The sequence below is a fragment of the Lutzomyia longipalpis genome, chromosome 3 (assembly GCF_024334085.1).
Source record: "Lutzomyia longipalpis isolate SR_M1_2022 chromosome 3, ASM2433408v1".
Classification (NCBI taxonomy): Eukaryota; Metazoa; Arthropoda; class Insecta; order Diptera; family Psychodidae; genus Lutzomyia; species Lutzomyia longipalpis.
The window spans coordinates 4,675,848-4,692,421 of NC_074709.1; the positions used below are offsets into that span (position 1 = coordinate 4,675,848).

Sequence of the window (16,574 nt, forward strand, 5' to 3'; positions counted from 1 at the left end):
GATGATTCACCCTGAAGCAAAAGATGCTCTCAGCGAGTAGTTCACAGGGCAATTAGGACAAGAAGCTCTAATTCTCATGAGGGTGGATATTAGCCAAAAGTTCTCCTTCTGACTTCTCTTAATACACCACCCCCATAAGCCATGCTTATGGTTCAAACAACAATAATAGACACACACTAACTACAACACCCGGAGATAGTCTTAATAATTCTAAGCTTGGAAAAAAAGGTGGAAGAATTGGTCAAAAAGCTTTGAAATCTGATATTTTGACATTTTTCTTTAAGATTTTTTTTTGGATGGAGGAAGGATATTGAGATCTTTATTTTTAAATTACATTTAAACGAAACAAACACAAAAATCAAAAAGTTTAATGATTCCTGTCAAAGGTATTTAACCCTTTAATTGAATTAATTTCAAGAAAATATTAAATTACAATTTTTCAGAAGATTCTAATCAAATAATTGATAAATTCAAGAACAGAATCAAAATTCTTCACTCATTAATACGAGGATATGCAGGTCAATGTGCAATCGTTGCATTGAATTAATTTTCCAGATTATGCTGAGCGTCTGTTCTCAAATATATAGATGGGATAACAAAGTAATTTTATTATTGCTCATAACATAAATTTTCATGCAATAATGCTAACTTTAGCTTGGCAATATTATTATAAGAAAATTTAAGAGAAATGCAATATTATTGTTCCATCCTGTAGTAGATGAAAATCCAATAATATGATAACTCGGAAATCCACCCATCATCGTACCACCCAAAAAAAGGGGAGAAAAAGATAAAATTTCTTGGAATTTTCGGCAATATCTTTTATACATTTTCACAACACCAAAACAAACCCGAAAATTTGCTGAATAAGATAAGTCTGTGTTTTTTTTGTGGCGTAAGGGATATATTATCTTTCTCCTATAGAGTCTATTTTAAAATGAAAATATATACAGAGAATTTTGAGATCTGATTCTATTTTTATCGGAGGAATTTCACCCCAACATGGTGATTAATAATTCAATTGAAATTTAAAACCAGACGATGGGAAAATCAATGTAAATTTAAGCTGAAACATAAAGCTTTAGCAGGAAATAACATTCCCTTTTTGTGTTAGAGAAGAAAGTTTTTTTTCCCAACACCGAATTGTGCTTTGCCAAAAAGTTTTGACAGAGTTCTTGTTGATATTTTCCCATTAATGAAATAAATCAAAGACCAATTGCTTTCTAACTTTTATATTATTTGTCATGAGAGGTTAAATTGCGGAGCTTTTTATATTTATTTTCCTCTCGATTCAAAAATCTGTCGGATGAAAGCTCCCCACTTGGGAACATTATATGAGAAACTTTTCATGCAAAAAATATTTTTTTCATCGAATTGTTAGAACTTTTGAATATAAATGTTTAGTTTTTAGTTGCACAGAGAGGTACAAAGTTGTATAGAAATGAATTTTGAGTAGAACAAAAAGAAAATTCATTGTTGTAATTGAAAAAAAAGCGATAAGAAAAAGCTATTTGTTGCTTTAGTGTTGCGATTGTATAACACCTCCCATATCTTTCCTTGTACTCTATATAGCATTTTGGAATAAGGTGCAAAAGCTGTCGGGGAAAATTGATGGAAAAGTAGAGATAAAAGGTGAAATGAAACTATACAAGAGAAAAGAAGCCGTAACATAAAAATGGGGACAAAGAGAAAGAATTTATGCTGTGTGAGATTCTCTTGCCATATCTCGGAGCTTTCACCCTGTACTGCTGACTGATTGTATCTCTCACCTGAGCACACATCAAAAAGCTCAATTTGCCCACCGTGTTCCCACATGAAATAATTTTCTTTTTCTCCCTGCATTTTGGGATTTGTCTCTCTATTTTCAGACATTTTGCTATGTATGTTTTTGGTTACGCGAAGGAAAATTGGGGGTGGAGGGATACATCATAAAATTCATCATAAATGCTTGTACCTTAGGCATATTGTCTAGAATGGATACATAATAGAGGGAAAGCTCCCACGTGGATAACAATTGCTGGAGAACAATAAATTCACATCCCCTTTTCACTGAGATTTTAATGTTTCTGCTAATCAGGCGCTCTACCACCTAAATTGCCATGGAATTGCGTCAGATAAATATATGTTGAGGAAAATGCCTCATAATGAAGTTTACCTTCTCTCCCCCCTCATGACGAGAATTCTCACACATTGAGAATTTTCTTTTACGCGCCTATAGAGAGAAAAGCCTGGAATATTTCAAAACCCACTTATACGCTACATTCCACCCTTACAACTGTCCCATTCCTTGTATATGTTCCCCTCTATGTTGTGCATGTATACACATCAGGAATGCCGTGGCAAATGAGCTCGCTAATGTGGAAGATAATCACATCAGCGTCTAGCATAGTGGAAAATTTTTATTCCAATAAGCAGCATTTTCCACACCACCTATTTCTATACCCATTTTCTTCCACAACACTGAATATTTTGCTCGGTTTTTTTCTCCCTCAATCTACATACAAGATGAAGTTCTCCACTTCATTCGTTCCTCCATAGTGAGCGACAAACGACATGAATTTTTCATACCATAAAATGTAGTCAAGTATCCTCCTTTTTTTTTGCAATGAAAAGCTATATATCTCGTTGAGAATTTGCAAGCCTAGATGATACATGATTATTTTCAATCATTGAGAAAGCTCTGACAATTTTGAGCGAAAACCCGGAATTATGATTTTTTGGACTAGCTTGAAACGGAAAGAATAAACTACATAGAATTTCCCAAAGTGTACATAACGTTAGATTTAATTAAAATGAATTTTCCGCGAAAATTTAATATTAAAAATGTATACCTCGTTATACCACATGTGTGTACATGATGTATGAATTTCTATTTCGTTGTTCTCAATTGAAAAGGTCGAAACATATAGTTCCCATGAATTTTAATAATTCAGCATAAACATGCCATTCCATGGGCATGTGCAGCAAAACTATTTTTGATTCTGGATGAATTTCTTGCCATGATTGAATCTGAATAATTTATTTAAGCAAAAATATAACACTGTCTCTTGGAAAATCTTCAAGCAAAAATATTTTATTAAGAAAGTACATTTTTCTTTAAAGAAAACATACATATATATAAAATCAACATTCAAATCATTCAAATATTTAAATACCGATAATCAACTCTTTTTTTCCAAGTTTCCTTTGCTAGTAAATTTGAGAGAATTTGCATTTGAATGAATGGCAAAATATGGCATGCAGATGGAGGTGAAATTATTTGCTTTAGCAAAAGTCTGCAAGTGACGTATTTTGGGTGACGAATCATGCGAAAAGTTTGAGGATACTTGCAATTTTAGCGTTTATTAAATTCGTCTTTGTCTCCGCAGAAACTTCTGACAGGATCTTTTCATGTAAAATTTTCACTTGAGGGATTTCTTTCTTATAATTCCCCAAAAGACGCCACCACCTCCCATGAGGCACCCCCCCTTTATTCATGTGAGTGTGTGTTTTGTGTACTTTCTGGGGGTGAATGAGGTTCTTGTCGTGACGAAATGTAATTGATGTGAGAAGTCAGTCAACTCGAGAGGAATAAATTGCGCGTGTGTATCTGAAATTCAATCTCTGCCGGCGAGCATGCAGGCGTGGGAGCTTTTTCGCGGGAAACTCCTTTTCATATGATTAGCCTTACAGCTAAAAGGAGCTAAACGAACCTTTTGTGAGGGTCTGTCAATCAAATTACTTCAGGTGGAGTAATTTAATTAAATATACTTCATCATTCATTGCTCTATTTTATATACCCTTTTATGCCATTTTCGGTGCAACTTCTCGTCATTTATTTTTTGCATTTTATTCCCGAAGAATCGTGGTGAATTCATCAATTTGAAATCACGTCCTTCAATTTAACATTCGATCAAGGTGAAAAAAAACTGAATGGCCGTAAAAAAGTCAAAATCAATTTGAAATTGTAAATTCAATTAACCAGCAAATCGTTTCATGTACGATTCATTGAGATATGTATGTATGTTGTACGTACATAAAGTCTAACGGAAGGGTCAGAAAGGATATATAGAGAATCCCCATGAATGACGGAAATTTGTGAAGGAGGCAAAGGAATAAAATCAATTACCGTAAGATGGGGTGTTTTGGGATACGCGGGGTGTTTTGGGATTTATTTTTAGAGGTATTTTTAAGGCTAATTTGTAAGAAAAAATGATTTGATTTTTAGGGCAACCTTAGCTAAAATTTTCCGGGGAGTTCGAAAATGGCAACTATTTTCATCCCCCTCCACCCCCACCCCCCCAAAAATACCGTTTTTTAGACAATTCGTTCAAAAATAGGCTTGTGGGGTATCTAATGAAAGCTCTTGAAATTGTAAACCAATTTTAAGTGATTCTAAGCAAAGTTTAAACCTGGTTTAAGCTTGGTTTATGTCTGGTTTACGTCTGGTTTCAAGTTTTTTATGTGTGGTATCAAATGAAAGCAATCTTAATTTCCTTAAATTCTAAATTAATTTTAGATAAATAAACATAAAAATTTTAAACTGGTTTAAGCCTGGTTAATCTTTGGTTTAAAGTTTTTTTTATGTGGGGTGTTAAATGAAAGCTCTAATAATTCCCTTAATTTCTAAGTCAATTTTAAAAAACTAAAGACAAAAAAGGGCTTAAATCTGCTTCATTTATTTGCAATGTCATATAATATAAGGCTCTAAAAAATACTGACTAGGATGAATTCAAGTAGGGATACCCTTTGATGTTACATTGCCAAAAATAAATTGAAATATTGAAGCCTAATTTTGAGCAACAATTGGATTAAATTTATTATTTACAAAACTTTGACCTGGTGGCCAATAAAGAGTCTCCGTTAGTTCTGTTAATTTTCGTTTGCCAGAAAATTTCAACTTTATTTTACAAAGAGGGTATTTTTCTGAATTTATTTATTCGTAATCTTCACCATGCCACGACAATATAAGAAAGTGATTGGATCGCGTGTTTATAAGAATTACAGTGACAATCATATGCAAGAAGCTATCGATTTGGTTCAGAGAAAAGAGCTGACTCTTGTTAAGGCTGCAGAGAGGTAATTTCATTGAGTGTGTATCCTGTGTGTTAAAGTGTATTTATCTCCCGAATTTAATGATTTTTGTACGCACCTACCATAAAAAATGACAAAAATTATTGCATTTAATAAAATGTTCAACGGAAATATGTGAAAAAAATTTGAACACCTTTGATTTGGTTCATATTTAATATCTACCTAGTGGTGTAATTTTTAATGCAATTGTTGACAACCCTTTCTTGTTCCCGTGAAGCTTTTTTTTTCTTTTTCGAACAGTGATTGTTCCACTTTTTAATTTTTTTCTTTTAAATCCAACAACTTTTAGATTTCGGATTCCCAAGAATACGATTTGGAAAAAATTGAAAGATTTAAAAGCCGGCATTGTGAAAACACGTAAAAATTGTATGGCATTTTCATACGAAGAAGAAAAAATGTTTGTGGGATATGCCGTGACTATGTCAACATACGGGTTTCCAGTGACAAAATTTGATTTGCGATGCGTGGCTAAAATGTATTTAGATCGGATCGGAAGATCTGTTCATTATTTCAAAAATAATATTCCCGGGCCCGACTGGGCTGCTAATTTCTTGAAGCGTCATAAATCTGTGCTTTCTGAGAGAACCTCAAAAAGTATCAGCTACGCTAGAGCTGCAAACAATGAGGATACAATAAACAATTATTTTAATCACATTGAAAGTCAGCTCGCAGATGTCCCTCCATCCAATATATGGAACTACGACGAAACTAACTTGTCTGACGACCCTGGAAGTCGCAAAGTTATCACAAGAAGAGGCACGAAATATCCAGAGGAAATCCGCAATTCGTCAAAGAGCAACATATCAATTATGTTTTGCGGAAACGCTGAAGGTGTTCTTGCTCCCCTGTATGTTAATTACAAATCCGAACAAATGTGGGATTCATGGGTCGAAGGAGGACCAGAAGATTGTCGCTACAACCGTAGCAACTCCGGTTGGTTTGATGGTAAAGTCTTCGAAGACTGGTTTACAACCCTCATGCTACCCATTCTTAAAGCCCAAGAGGGTGTAAAAGTTATGATTGGAGATAATTTGAGCTCCCATATTAGCTTGGAAGTTCTCAAGCAGTGTGAGGAGCATAATATCAAATTCATAGCTCTTCCTCCAAATTCTACACACATGTTGCAACCTCTAGATGTCGCTGTATTTCGCTCTGTGAAATACAAGTGGAAATCCATTCTGCAATGTTGGAAGCTTCAATCTTCTCACCGGGCTTCAACAATCCCAAAAGAGAGGTTCCCTTACCTCCTTAAGGAACTAATGACTGCCTTGTCTTCGATGCCCGAAAACTTAAAATCCGGTTTTAGAAAAACTGGGCTTTACCCTTTAGACCGAAATGTCGTTTTGAGACGACTTCCATCCTATGTCAACAGCAGTGATTCCATAACTTCTGTGGTCACAGATGTTTTTATGTCCTTTTTGGAAAATACCAGATTGAAGGTGACAGAGACACGAACGCAACGAAAGAGGAAACTCAACGTTCCGCCAGGAAAGAGCATTTCTGCAAAAGATGTAGAAGTTCTGAAGAAGGTTAAGAAGGAAGAGTCGAAGCCAGAGAAGAAGGAAAAAGGAAGCCTCAAGTTGGGGAATACAAGAAAAATGAAATCCCAAAAACCTCCAAAAATTCCTACAGCTGGATGCAGCCGAAAACCTGACTTAAGTGATGAAGATGATTTGCCTCTAAGTTTTATATGCCAACAAATACAACCATAGTTATGCCCATTTCTTCCTTCAAATTGCCGAATCTTGCCTACTAATACAATGCTGCTTACAAATCGCAACTTCCACACGTTATGGGACATCAACTCTTATAACTGGACGCGTTGATTGACTTTGTGTACACACACAAACACCAGAATATATTTAAAAACAAACCAATGAAATCTAAGCCAGACCCTAATTGTTTTTTTGTCTTTAGTTTTTTAAAATTGACTTAGAAATTAAGGGAATTATTAGAGCTTTCATTTAACACCCCACATAAAAAAAACTTTAAACCAAAGATTAACCAGGCTTAAACCAGTTTAAAATTTTTATGTTTATTTATCTAAAATTAATTTAGAATTTAAGGAAATTAAGATTGCTTTCATTTGATACCACACATAAAAAACTTGAAACCAGACGTAAACCAGACATAAACCAAGCTTAAACCAGGTTTAAACTTTGCTTAGAATCACTTAAAATTGGTTTACAATTTCAAGAGCTTTCATTAGATACCCCACAAGCCTATTTTTGAACGAATTGTCTAAAAAACGGTATTTTTGGGGGGGTGGGGGTGGAGGGGGATGAAAATAGTTGCCATTTTCGAACTCCCCGGAAAATTTTAGCTAAGGTTGCCCTAAAAATCAAATCATTTTTTCTTACAAATTAGCCTTAAAAATACCTCTAAAAATAAATCCCAAAACACCCCGCGTATCCCAAAACACCCCATCTTACGGTACATGATTTGTCATTTTCTGTGTGTACCTTCTATAGGTCAGGGTCTTGTGATTTTTGGGGTAAAAATTATTTGTATGCTTCGTTAGTTTGGCAGACCAGCCAAACTTCTCATCCAATTTACTCAACAGGTTGCACATTATTGGAGATGCTCATTTAATTTCTGACATTCAATGCCCTCATGCTAACCGAAAGGGAATCCCTTGACTCTGTCGTCAGGGTTAATTCATCCTAAACATTCCACATATCTGCACATCAACCCCCTTATATTTATTCACAGCTCCTCAAGTGGAACCCAACACAAATTTATAACTCACCAACAAGGGAGGTGGGAGCTTAACCGGCGAAGCAGACTTTATGCAATTTATGTTTAAATAATTTTACACGCACGTGTATTTGATTAACTTTGTTGGAAAATTTCAATTTTCTTTCCTTTTGAAGGTTTCAAAGCTCAAAAATTCTCTCAAAGCTCCCCAAATGTATATAATTTTATGGAAATATCTCTGAATTTGTGAATTTGTGTTTTGAATTAAAGTTTTTGGGGTGAAAATGTATGTTGTTCAGTGAGTAAAATGTCAAAGAAAAATACAGATTTTCATGCTTTTCATAAGGATCGAGTAGCAAGTACATATGCCGAATTTTCTATACAAAGAATTAATAAAATTCTTCAAAGCAGTCAAGGCAGTAATAATTCTCATATGCTTTTCAGTTTTCAGACTCTTTCGGCTCCAAGTTCTTGTAATGCAAATGCAAAAACTATATATAGGAGAAAAGCTCAAAGAGTCTTTGAGGAAAATTTTCTGCTGACAACCACCAAATGGATGTGAATTGGTATTTTTCCAGTATATACGACCAAACCATATGACTCACCTCCCAGATGAGACGAAAATCCTGCTGCTCGACACGCAGAAGCTCACACGTAGTCTTTGTAACGACGGTACTGTCTCGAGGTAGGTCGTGCAGAACTGATTCGCCAAATGTTGCACCCACACCGAGATTGCATAGCGTCACAGGCAGCTGGATGGAAAAAGGAAAAGCTTTCATGAGAAAAACCATTCGCAAAGAGCTTTAGTCTTAGCATATATAAATTATTATTATAAGTACACCATCTCTCTCCGCCAAATGCATAACGTGTGGATAAGTCCGTGTCATTTTGCGCACAAGACTGTGAGAAATTTCATCTTCAAGTGGCAATTAAAATATGCGCACCATGAGCACCCGTGTGAATTAATTGCTTGAATGGCTCAAGGTAGCGGAGAGAATTTTAGAGTAACATAACATCCAAGCTCTGGGGGGAACATGAAAAATGAATGAGAGTTAATCTCAACGGGTATGTTGTCAAAACATAAACTTGATACGGGATGAGTGACAAATATTTGATTAAAGTGGTAGACCAACTTTTGACTATTTACTGCTACATGTACACTAAATGTCTATATAAACGGAACTTTTATGCTTTAATGGTACTTGTTTTGCGAAAATACTGCAGCAATGTTTTATTTTTGGGAAAGTTCCGTGGCTTCCATAGTTTTCTGATTACTCAGCCAGATTAATTTTTATTATCACTCTGGAATGGCCAGTTATTGTTTTCAAAAATTTCACAGGCGATTTTCCGGGAAGTCATGGCAGAAAGTTTCCTCACACTTCATCGCAAAAATGTCTCAATTCATCAAAGATTTCAATTTGGGAAAATTTTCTCAACACAGTGTGGGGGGTGTTTTTGAGACATCTGCCCTCGTAAGAATTTTCCACGAGAGAGAAAGTTGATTGAAAAGTACGATAAGTCATTCATTGTGGCCTGATGAATGAGATAGAATCGGATTATCTTTCCAGTCTATTAAGATAAATTGCTATCAAGCTTTATGAGATTAACCCCAAAATTGGTCTCTACGACCAAGACAAAGGTGCAGGGTAGGACTTTGTTGTAATTAGCCAACCGAATCTCTTTCAGATTTCTTCTCCCTTCCCCGCACAAACATTTCCCATCAACTAAATCGATCCATTTGGTGGTTTTGGCACGCAAAAAGCCACCCACCACCCTTCGGTGTGGAACTTTTATCAATATTGTAAATGCCCAAAAAGGGGGAGAGGTGGTATCCACCACTGTGCCAAAAAAGGACCAAGATGAATTGCTCCCAAGAGACGTGGTTTGAGAGGGACCATCTGGTGCGGGTATGACGTGAACGAAATCATTTGCAGTCAAATAAAGTCAGTATTATTTTCCTCCCAGGAAGATCCCCTTTTGTTTGTCGAGGGGGTAGTATGAAATAACTTTCCATCCCTTATGTTGATACATTTTTCAAAAAAGAACCCTTCTCCATGTGAGAAATATTTGCCCGCAGGGATCGTGCTCAAACAATTCACAAATAGCAAATATATGAGGTTTTTAGGAGATTTTCATCGTATCACCGGGGTTTGTTGCATTTAAGGAAAAGAAAATCCCATCTTTTGGGCACGATGGAAACCATTTTCTTCTCATTTGTTCAACCACCTTTTTGGAGTATTTGCCAAGAGATATTTTATTTGGGAGAAAATTGATGTCAAGGGGAAATCTCTGCTCTTTTTCTCTCCCTCTTACTCATCAGATTATCTTGTTGAAATGTTCCAAGATGAGAACATTCACATTTAGGAGCTAAATTGCAAGCAGTTGTCATAATTCTACTTTAAATATCATACCAAACGAGTCAATTAAGATGTTTCGAAAAGGCTGAGAGGCGTATGAGCCAAAGAGGCGGGTAAAATTAATTTTATTTCATTTTTTTAAAGGAGTTTATTAGTTTCTGTATGGGAAAATCCTTCAATTGAGGACACACGCACGTACTTAATTAAGTAAAGCAATGAAAAAGAAATTAACAAAAGGAACTTTTAATCTTAAGTACTTAAGTGACTTAAGTACGATAAACTGTGAAAATTCCGCAAATATTTGCCTGAAAATGTAAAGAACTACGTCATAATGGTTCTTTTTTGTCTTTTTATGTTTAACGAGAATGAAATTGAAAAAGTCTTTTAATTAAAATAAGTCAGTTAGAGTTAAATAAGAGGATTTGAAAAATATATTCAACATCCCCATTGATTATTCAATTAAAGCTCAACATTTATCTTAGATATTAATTAAAACAAAAAATTCGTTAATGAAAAAATAAATAAAAAGAGATAATTTGTTTTAAGCTTCAGAAACAAATTTCTTCATTTCTTAAGCTTCTCATGACATCATTTCGGCAAGAGAGCATAAAATGTCTTTCTCATTATGCAGGTATTTCATCACTTTTTTTTTTAAATTACAGATTCAAAATAAAATTTAAAAAAACTGTTTTTTAAGAGTTTTTAAATCAGTTAAAGAAATATCGAAAAATGTACCATTTCTTTGCTAAATTATAAAGAAAAATGATTTTCTGTATTTTCTAATTTCTTCTATGAATTTTCTTCAAGTACCAGAAATTCATTTAAAAAATTAGTATTGCATAATCTCTGTTTGCTCAGCCCGAAATGCATTTCGGCTCACACAAAAAATAAACTGTTTGTGACTTAAATTTCAAGCACGCGCCCGCTGTGGCCCACGCAAGTGAAAATAATTGGCAATAATTCTGATTACAGTGGAGGCAGCTTCTTTAGCAACTAATGAGTGTTTTCCTCAATTTCCACTTGAATATTTCGCTGTCTTCAGTTGGATTTTGAAGGATCTCACTCAATGAGGGTTTTAGCGCGTAAAGGAGCTTTTCTCCATTCTCGAAATATCTCCATTAATGTCCATTACCCGCCGGGCTTTACAGCCCCTCCCGTTGTCCTTGTTTGCCTCCCCCCAAGTTGGAACACACAATTGTTTGACAAGGAGCTTTATCCGTCACATGTACCAACCACGGAATCCCCGCGGGAGGAAAAAAAAACTGTTGAATTCAAACTGTCAAGTACATTGTGGGTGAAAAAGATTTCAATTTTGTCAACTTTCACTCAACAAATCCACCGAGAGAGACTTCTTATTCCTTTCGATTTTCTCATTGCGTACAACACACATCAAACATTTTTTTTAAACTTATTGATCCACGAGCGTTGATTAGCTTTTGGAGTTTTATGTAAACTCGCAAACGCGAGGATTTTCTGTTTGTGCACAATTTATTTGCAAATACGTATTACGTGAATGCATGGAATTGGCAAAATAAATTGCTTGTTTCACATAGAGAAGCTATAAAAATTTAAATTCATCGATATTATTAACTACATCCCCCCACCACGTATCCTTGCCTCACAGTACATCCTTGCCATGAATTTTTGCAGAGTTCCTCGGGGGTACGAGGGGGTTTCTGCATGGAAATCTCATTGTCTGGGGTGTATACAGGAAAATCATAAATTCACTTTATTCCATCCCGAACGGGTCTGAAGAAAATTTATAATCTTCTCGATATTCTAAATTTCATCCTTTAAAAATATTCGGACGGAAAATGGGGTGAAGAGTGGATATTTATTGAGAGTTTACCCATACAGCTTCTCTTTTCCTATATATTGCAAAATTTGTCTTATCTCTTCCACTGTGTATTTGCTCTACTTTCCGCACGATTTCCCGAAAAGGGAGGTCAATTGAAAAATTCTTGGTGACTCTTTTAACATTTTTGCAATTTCTTCTTGTACGTTTGATGGTAAATTTAGTAAAATTGGAAAGAAGTAAATAAATTTAGTTTTCTAAATTCTTCGTTGATTTTTCATTGACGGAATTTTTGAAAATTTTCTCAGCAACTCTACACAAGAATTTTCAAAGTAACCCCAACTATAAACGAGGGGATGATAAGGAAGTTTTCATCACTATCACAAACCAATATTGATAATTGTGGGTGAGAGTTTATATTTATACAAACCTCTAGCTGACGGTGGCTCCTTGCGACGCGATAGAGACCCTTCTTGGGCCACATTTTCCGTTAAACAGAATGTCTGCCCACCTCCACATCTGGAGGAGGAACCTTCACACAAATCACACCAGCGCGCACTCAATATCCTCAATGATGACGCTATCCATCCTTTGGCACATTGGATATGTCTCACTTATCTGGCTGGCATTCAATTCAGATTCACTTTGGGAGATTAAAAATAAATGTCGGGACATTTTTCAAGGCAGTGCCGTCAATAATGAGGTGGAAGTGTGGCGGAAGAAAAGGTGAATCCCATCTATAAGACGTGACAAGGAGTGATACCCCTTCTCACTAGGAGAAGCTGGACCATTTCTCATTTGGTGACAAGACAAGAGGAGAAAGATGAATTCGTATGAAATCACGCCCCGAACACTTGAGCACGACGCATACACGGTGCGATGGTGTACAATTTTGCTGGTGAGACCGGAGCACGTAGGTCTCCCCCTGCCCTCGCATTTCCCATCCATCGTCCTCAATTAAAGTGTCGGGACGCAGGAGGGCACGGTGGCAAAGATAAATGGTCACGCAGTGAAAAATGCGAGAATAAATTTCCGCCGGGGTGATCATAGTGTGGGGTGAAAAAAATGTTTCTTCAATTCCATTTTGGACCACATAACTCAACATCCATGCATGATTTATCTCTTCGTGATATTTAAATTGTATGCCATGATGGAGTTTTATCTCAAACTTGCAAATATTTGATGTGACGTCAATTTATAATCCACCCCATAGTACCCATTGCTTAACTTTCGCAGCAGAGAGACAAATACTACATACAAGGATTTTCCTACCTCACAGGGAAGAGGAGAGCTTATTGACATAAAATTAAACTTGTGCCGCACTCGATGATAAGAAGAAGTAAAAAGAGGTATCTCTCGCACCCGACGACTCAACTCGAGCTCGTGAGACTCCCCATGGGAATCAATAAAGTCTGTTAGCACACCTACGCGACTTTTTGGCGCAATCCACTCGGGGAGTCTCGCGGGAGACCGTTAAAAAGTATATTGACTGCACTTCTGAATGGTAATTCCAAACCGCCCAGGGAATTCTCACAGAGATCCAATTTATAGAGATGGGGAGACACTTGTCGGTTCGTTTACTGCCGTATACCATGTATAAGCAAATCAGGTGAAAAGAAATCGCATTGCCATCGTATTGATCACAAATGTGCACTCAGAGAAAAATTAAGAACATTGCAGGCTTAACTAGTCTATGATTTTCTCTAGAGTTCTGTGCATAAAGTCCTTTATCATTATATGCCTCAATATCTACCTACATAATTTTAGTGGTAGTTGTGAAAGTATTTCAATGTCTAAGCCAAGGTCTAAACACCTTAAAAAAAGTTAAGATAAGAAGAGTTGAAAAACTTAAATTTTTGAATAAACGTCAAAAGTTAGGAAATTAATGTCAAACGTTTGAATACGTAACAGCCAAATGTTAGTAAAGAAACGTCAAAGGTTATAATAAATAATTGAACTTTAGAGAAAAAGTCAAATGTCATAGAAAAATGTCAAACGTTAGCTAACACAAATAAAATCAAACAATAAAAAAAAAGAAACGTTATATTAGAAATTTCAAACATTAAAAATTTTTAACGTAATAAAAACAATATAAACGTCTAGAAAAGACCAAACGCAGGAATATAAAAAAATCTTTAAACTTAGAAAATATGGATAAACGTTAGAAACTAAACGTCAAACGTTAAAGAACGTCTTTTTTTTTTCAAAGAAAATATCAAACGTTGGAAAGTAAGCATCTAGAATTTTTGGCTGAATAATTTTTCAAATATTGCGGTAGATTCTGATATAAATCATTACTTGCATTTCATCAGTTATAAGATTTTGATATTTTATTTCTTTTTTTAAACGGAGTTCTGAGAGAAAATTACCTTTCCAGTGCTCTTTAAAGTTCTTTCTGACAGTTATCTGGAAAAACTAATTCTTTGTTTTTCTTTCATAAAAACGACAAAAAAATGATTTAAAAACTCCATCTGTCAAAATCTTACAACAAACTTTTAAATTGTTAGAAAAGAAAAGAAAAGATTTTTATCAGAATTTGGTACAAGAACTATTGGGTTAACTATCCACTATTATTCTCCTTCAATCCACATTTCTCAATTAATTTCCGTATAAAACTCCATAAAACAGTGTTCCAGTGAAATTAAAAGGATTAAAAGTATTAAATTAAGATCACCTTATTTGCAAAGATACAGCACATTAGAGGTGATGCTAAGCTAGTCTTGACATACATATTTATGGATTAACAGCGAAAACTGCTTTACAGTGTTTGTGGGTACATTAGGGGGAAATGGGGCAAAATGTTAGAAAATCAAGACCACACATCTCCAATATCTCAGTAAATATTATTTCGTAATTGTTCTAATTTAGTCAAAAGGTACCTTTTATAACTCTAACTAAGCCTATAAAGTTTTATAAAAATTGATCTAATATTTTGGGATTTATTTAAAAAACAAATTTTTCAAATTTCAAAGTTACTTTGACCTTTCATTTCAATATCGTATTTTGGCGTATTTCTCTGTAATTTTTTTGATCCAAATGTATTTTTAGATAGAGTAACTATTGCTGAACACGAATCTAGTCTAAATTTTCCGAAAAAATTTTCCGGGTTTTCCCGTAGAACACTGATACTAAAAAGTACCACTTGGGGCAAAATGTTAGAAACCGTTTTTAAGGCTGTTAACTTTTTTTAAATTTATTTTTTTTTATTTTTCCCTAGTCAGCACACCTAATACTTATAATTTAGCATGTTATATTACTCGCTATTACTAATATAAAATTATTTAAAAAATAAAAAGTGCAATTTCATAAATTTTTCATTTTTTTTATTTTTTGTTTTTTTTTAATAAAAAAATTTTCTAATTGTTACACAAATATCTTATTATCAATTGCTTTTATAGTGTCTAGATGAAATAAATTCATAAAATTGAAATTTAAGGCCAAAAAACGCAAACTAACATTTTGCCCCATGATTTTTGAAACAGGCAAATGTGCAAGGGTTTGGAAAATGGCCTGAAAATGCACTTTCCCGTTGAGATAGAAAATAATCGTCTGAGACAAAGTTGTAGCCCGGAAAATTTCCTATAAGATAGTCGTCATGAGAAAACTCAAATATTTTCAGGGAAATCAGGAAAATGGTCCTCCCAAAAAACTAACAAATTGCCCCATGTCCCCCTATATATTTTACATTTACGTCCAAAGCTAAATTCTAGATCAATATCGCAACGAAACGAGGTGGATAAAAAATGAGAATAAATTCACATTGGGAATCTGTGGGAGGTGAACGTAGGTTTTTCGACCAAGCTAAATACAGTTTTTTTTTCTAAATATATATTGTACACTGTGAAAAAAAAAGTCACTCACAAGCTCAAATAAACCCGGAAGTTTTATTTATTTTGGTAGTTTAGTAGAAAAATAATTCATTGAAAAATCAAAAAATAATCACAAAATGCAAGATTAATGTGTCATGGTGGAAAGTTTATCAGCAGTGCGTGGGAAATCCAAAGAGAAAAATTTTTGTTACTGATAAGAGGCTATCGATATTTTTCGTGACTGTTTGACAGTATTTTTTTTTCTGAGTCCACCGACATGGCATTTATTAGCGATAAGAGGGGCAATTTCATTTAAAGATGGCATGAAACTTGGGGGGTCTTGTGGCGCGCAATAATATTCATCTTGATTGTAATGATTTATATCATGTGGATCAGAGTGGAAGTTTCTATACACCACCGTCTCTCGTAGCAAAGAGAATTCATCAAAATGAGGAGGCAATTTTCAGCCTGAATTATTCTGCATTCAGTGAATTGTTATTCAGTTTTTTTCTCTCTTATTTTTGGTGCGCTAGCTGGGAATGATTGCCGGAAGAAGGCGCGCAATTTTTTTTCTTTCAAAAGAGAAGATGATTGCAATGTTTGAATTGGGAGAGGAAGGTGGCTATGGTGTGAGAAATTAGGCGCATATTCTTGTTGAGTAAGATAATTGGGACGTTTTTCCCGGGTGTTTGTACCCGAGTATTAAATAGTTTGTTAGTCTCTTTCATTTTTTTCCGCGTTATACGGAGAATGGGCGAAATTCTCGCGAAAAATTTACTTAAGATGTGTTATAAAAATGCAAAGAAAAGGAGTTTGTTCAACAATGACAACACTTGTTGAATA

The 16,574-nt window shown here is 34.9% G+C and overlaps 2 protein-coding genes across 17 annotated transcripts in view; one reads left to right on the forward strand and one right to left on the reverse strand.

Moving 5' to 3' along the window:
- The window catches only part of LOC129791567 (rap guanine nucleotide exchange factor 4), a 110,125-nt gene that overhangs the window by 25,801 nt on the left and 67,750 nt on the right, over positions 1-16,574 (reverse strand). For 8 of the 16 annotated variants that reach the window (XM_055829786.1, XM_055829785.1, XM_055829783.1 and 5 more), the window contains exons 2-3: positions 12,353-12,565; positions 8,376-8,522 (exon numbers count right to left, since the gene is read on the reverse strand). In XM_055829786.1, coding sequence (XP_055685761.1) covers positions 8,376-8,522; positions 12,353-12,406 — 201 coding nt within the window. In that variant the 5' untranslated portion in view covers positions 12,407-12,565. Of the gene's footprint in view, positions 1-8,375; positions 8,523-12,352; positions 12,660-13,194; positions 13,707-16,574 lie in introns of those variants that run through there. The other 8 variants (XM_055829782.1, XM_055829781.1, XM_055829772.1 and 5 more) reach the window with 3 other exon arrangements.
- Positions 1-16,574, forward strand: part of LOC129791558 (trifunctional purine biosynthetic protein adenosine-3) — a 1,078,967-nt gene that overhangs the window by 2,236 nt on the left and 1,060,157 nt on the right. The gene's annotated exons all lie outside the window — the stretch shown is intronic.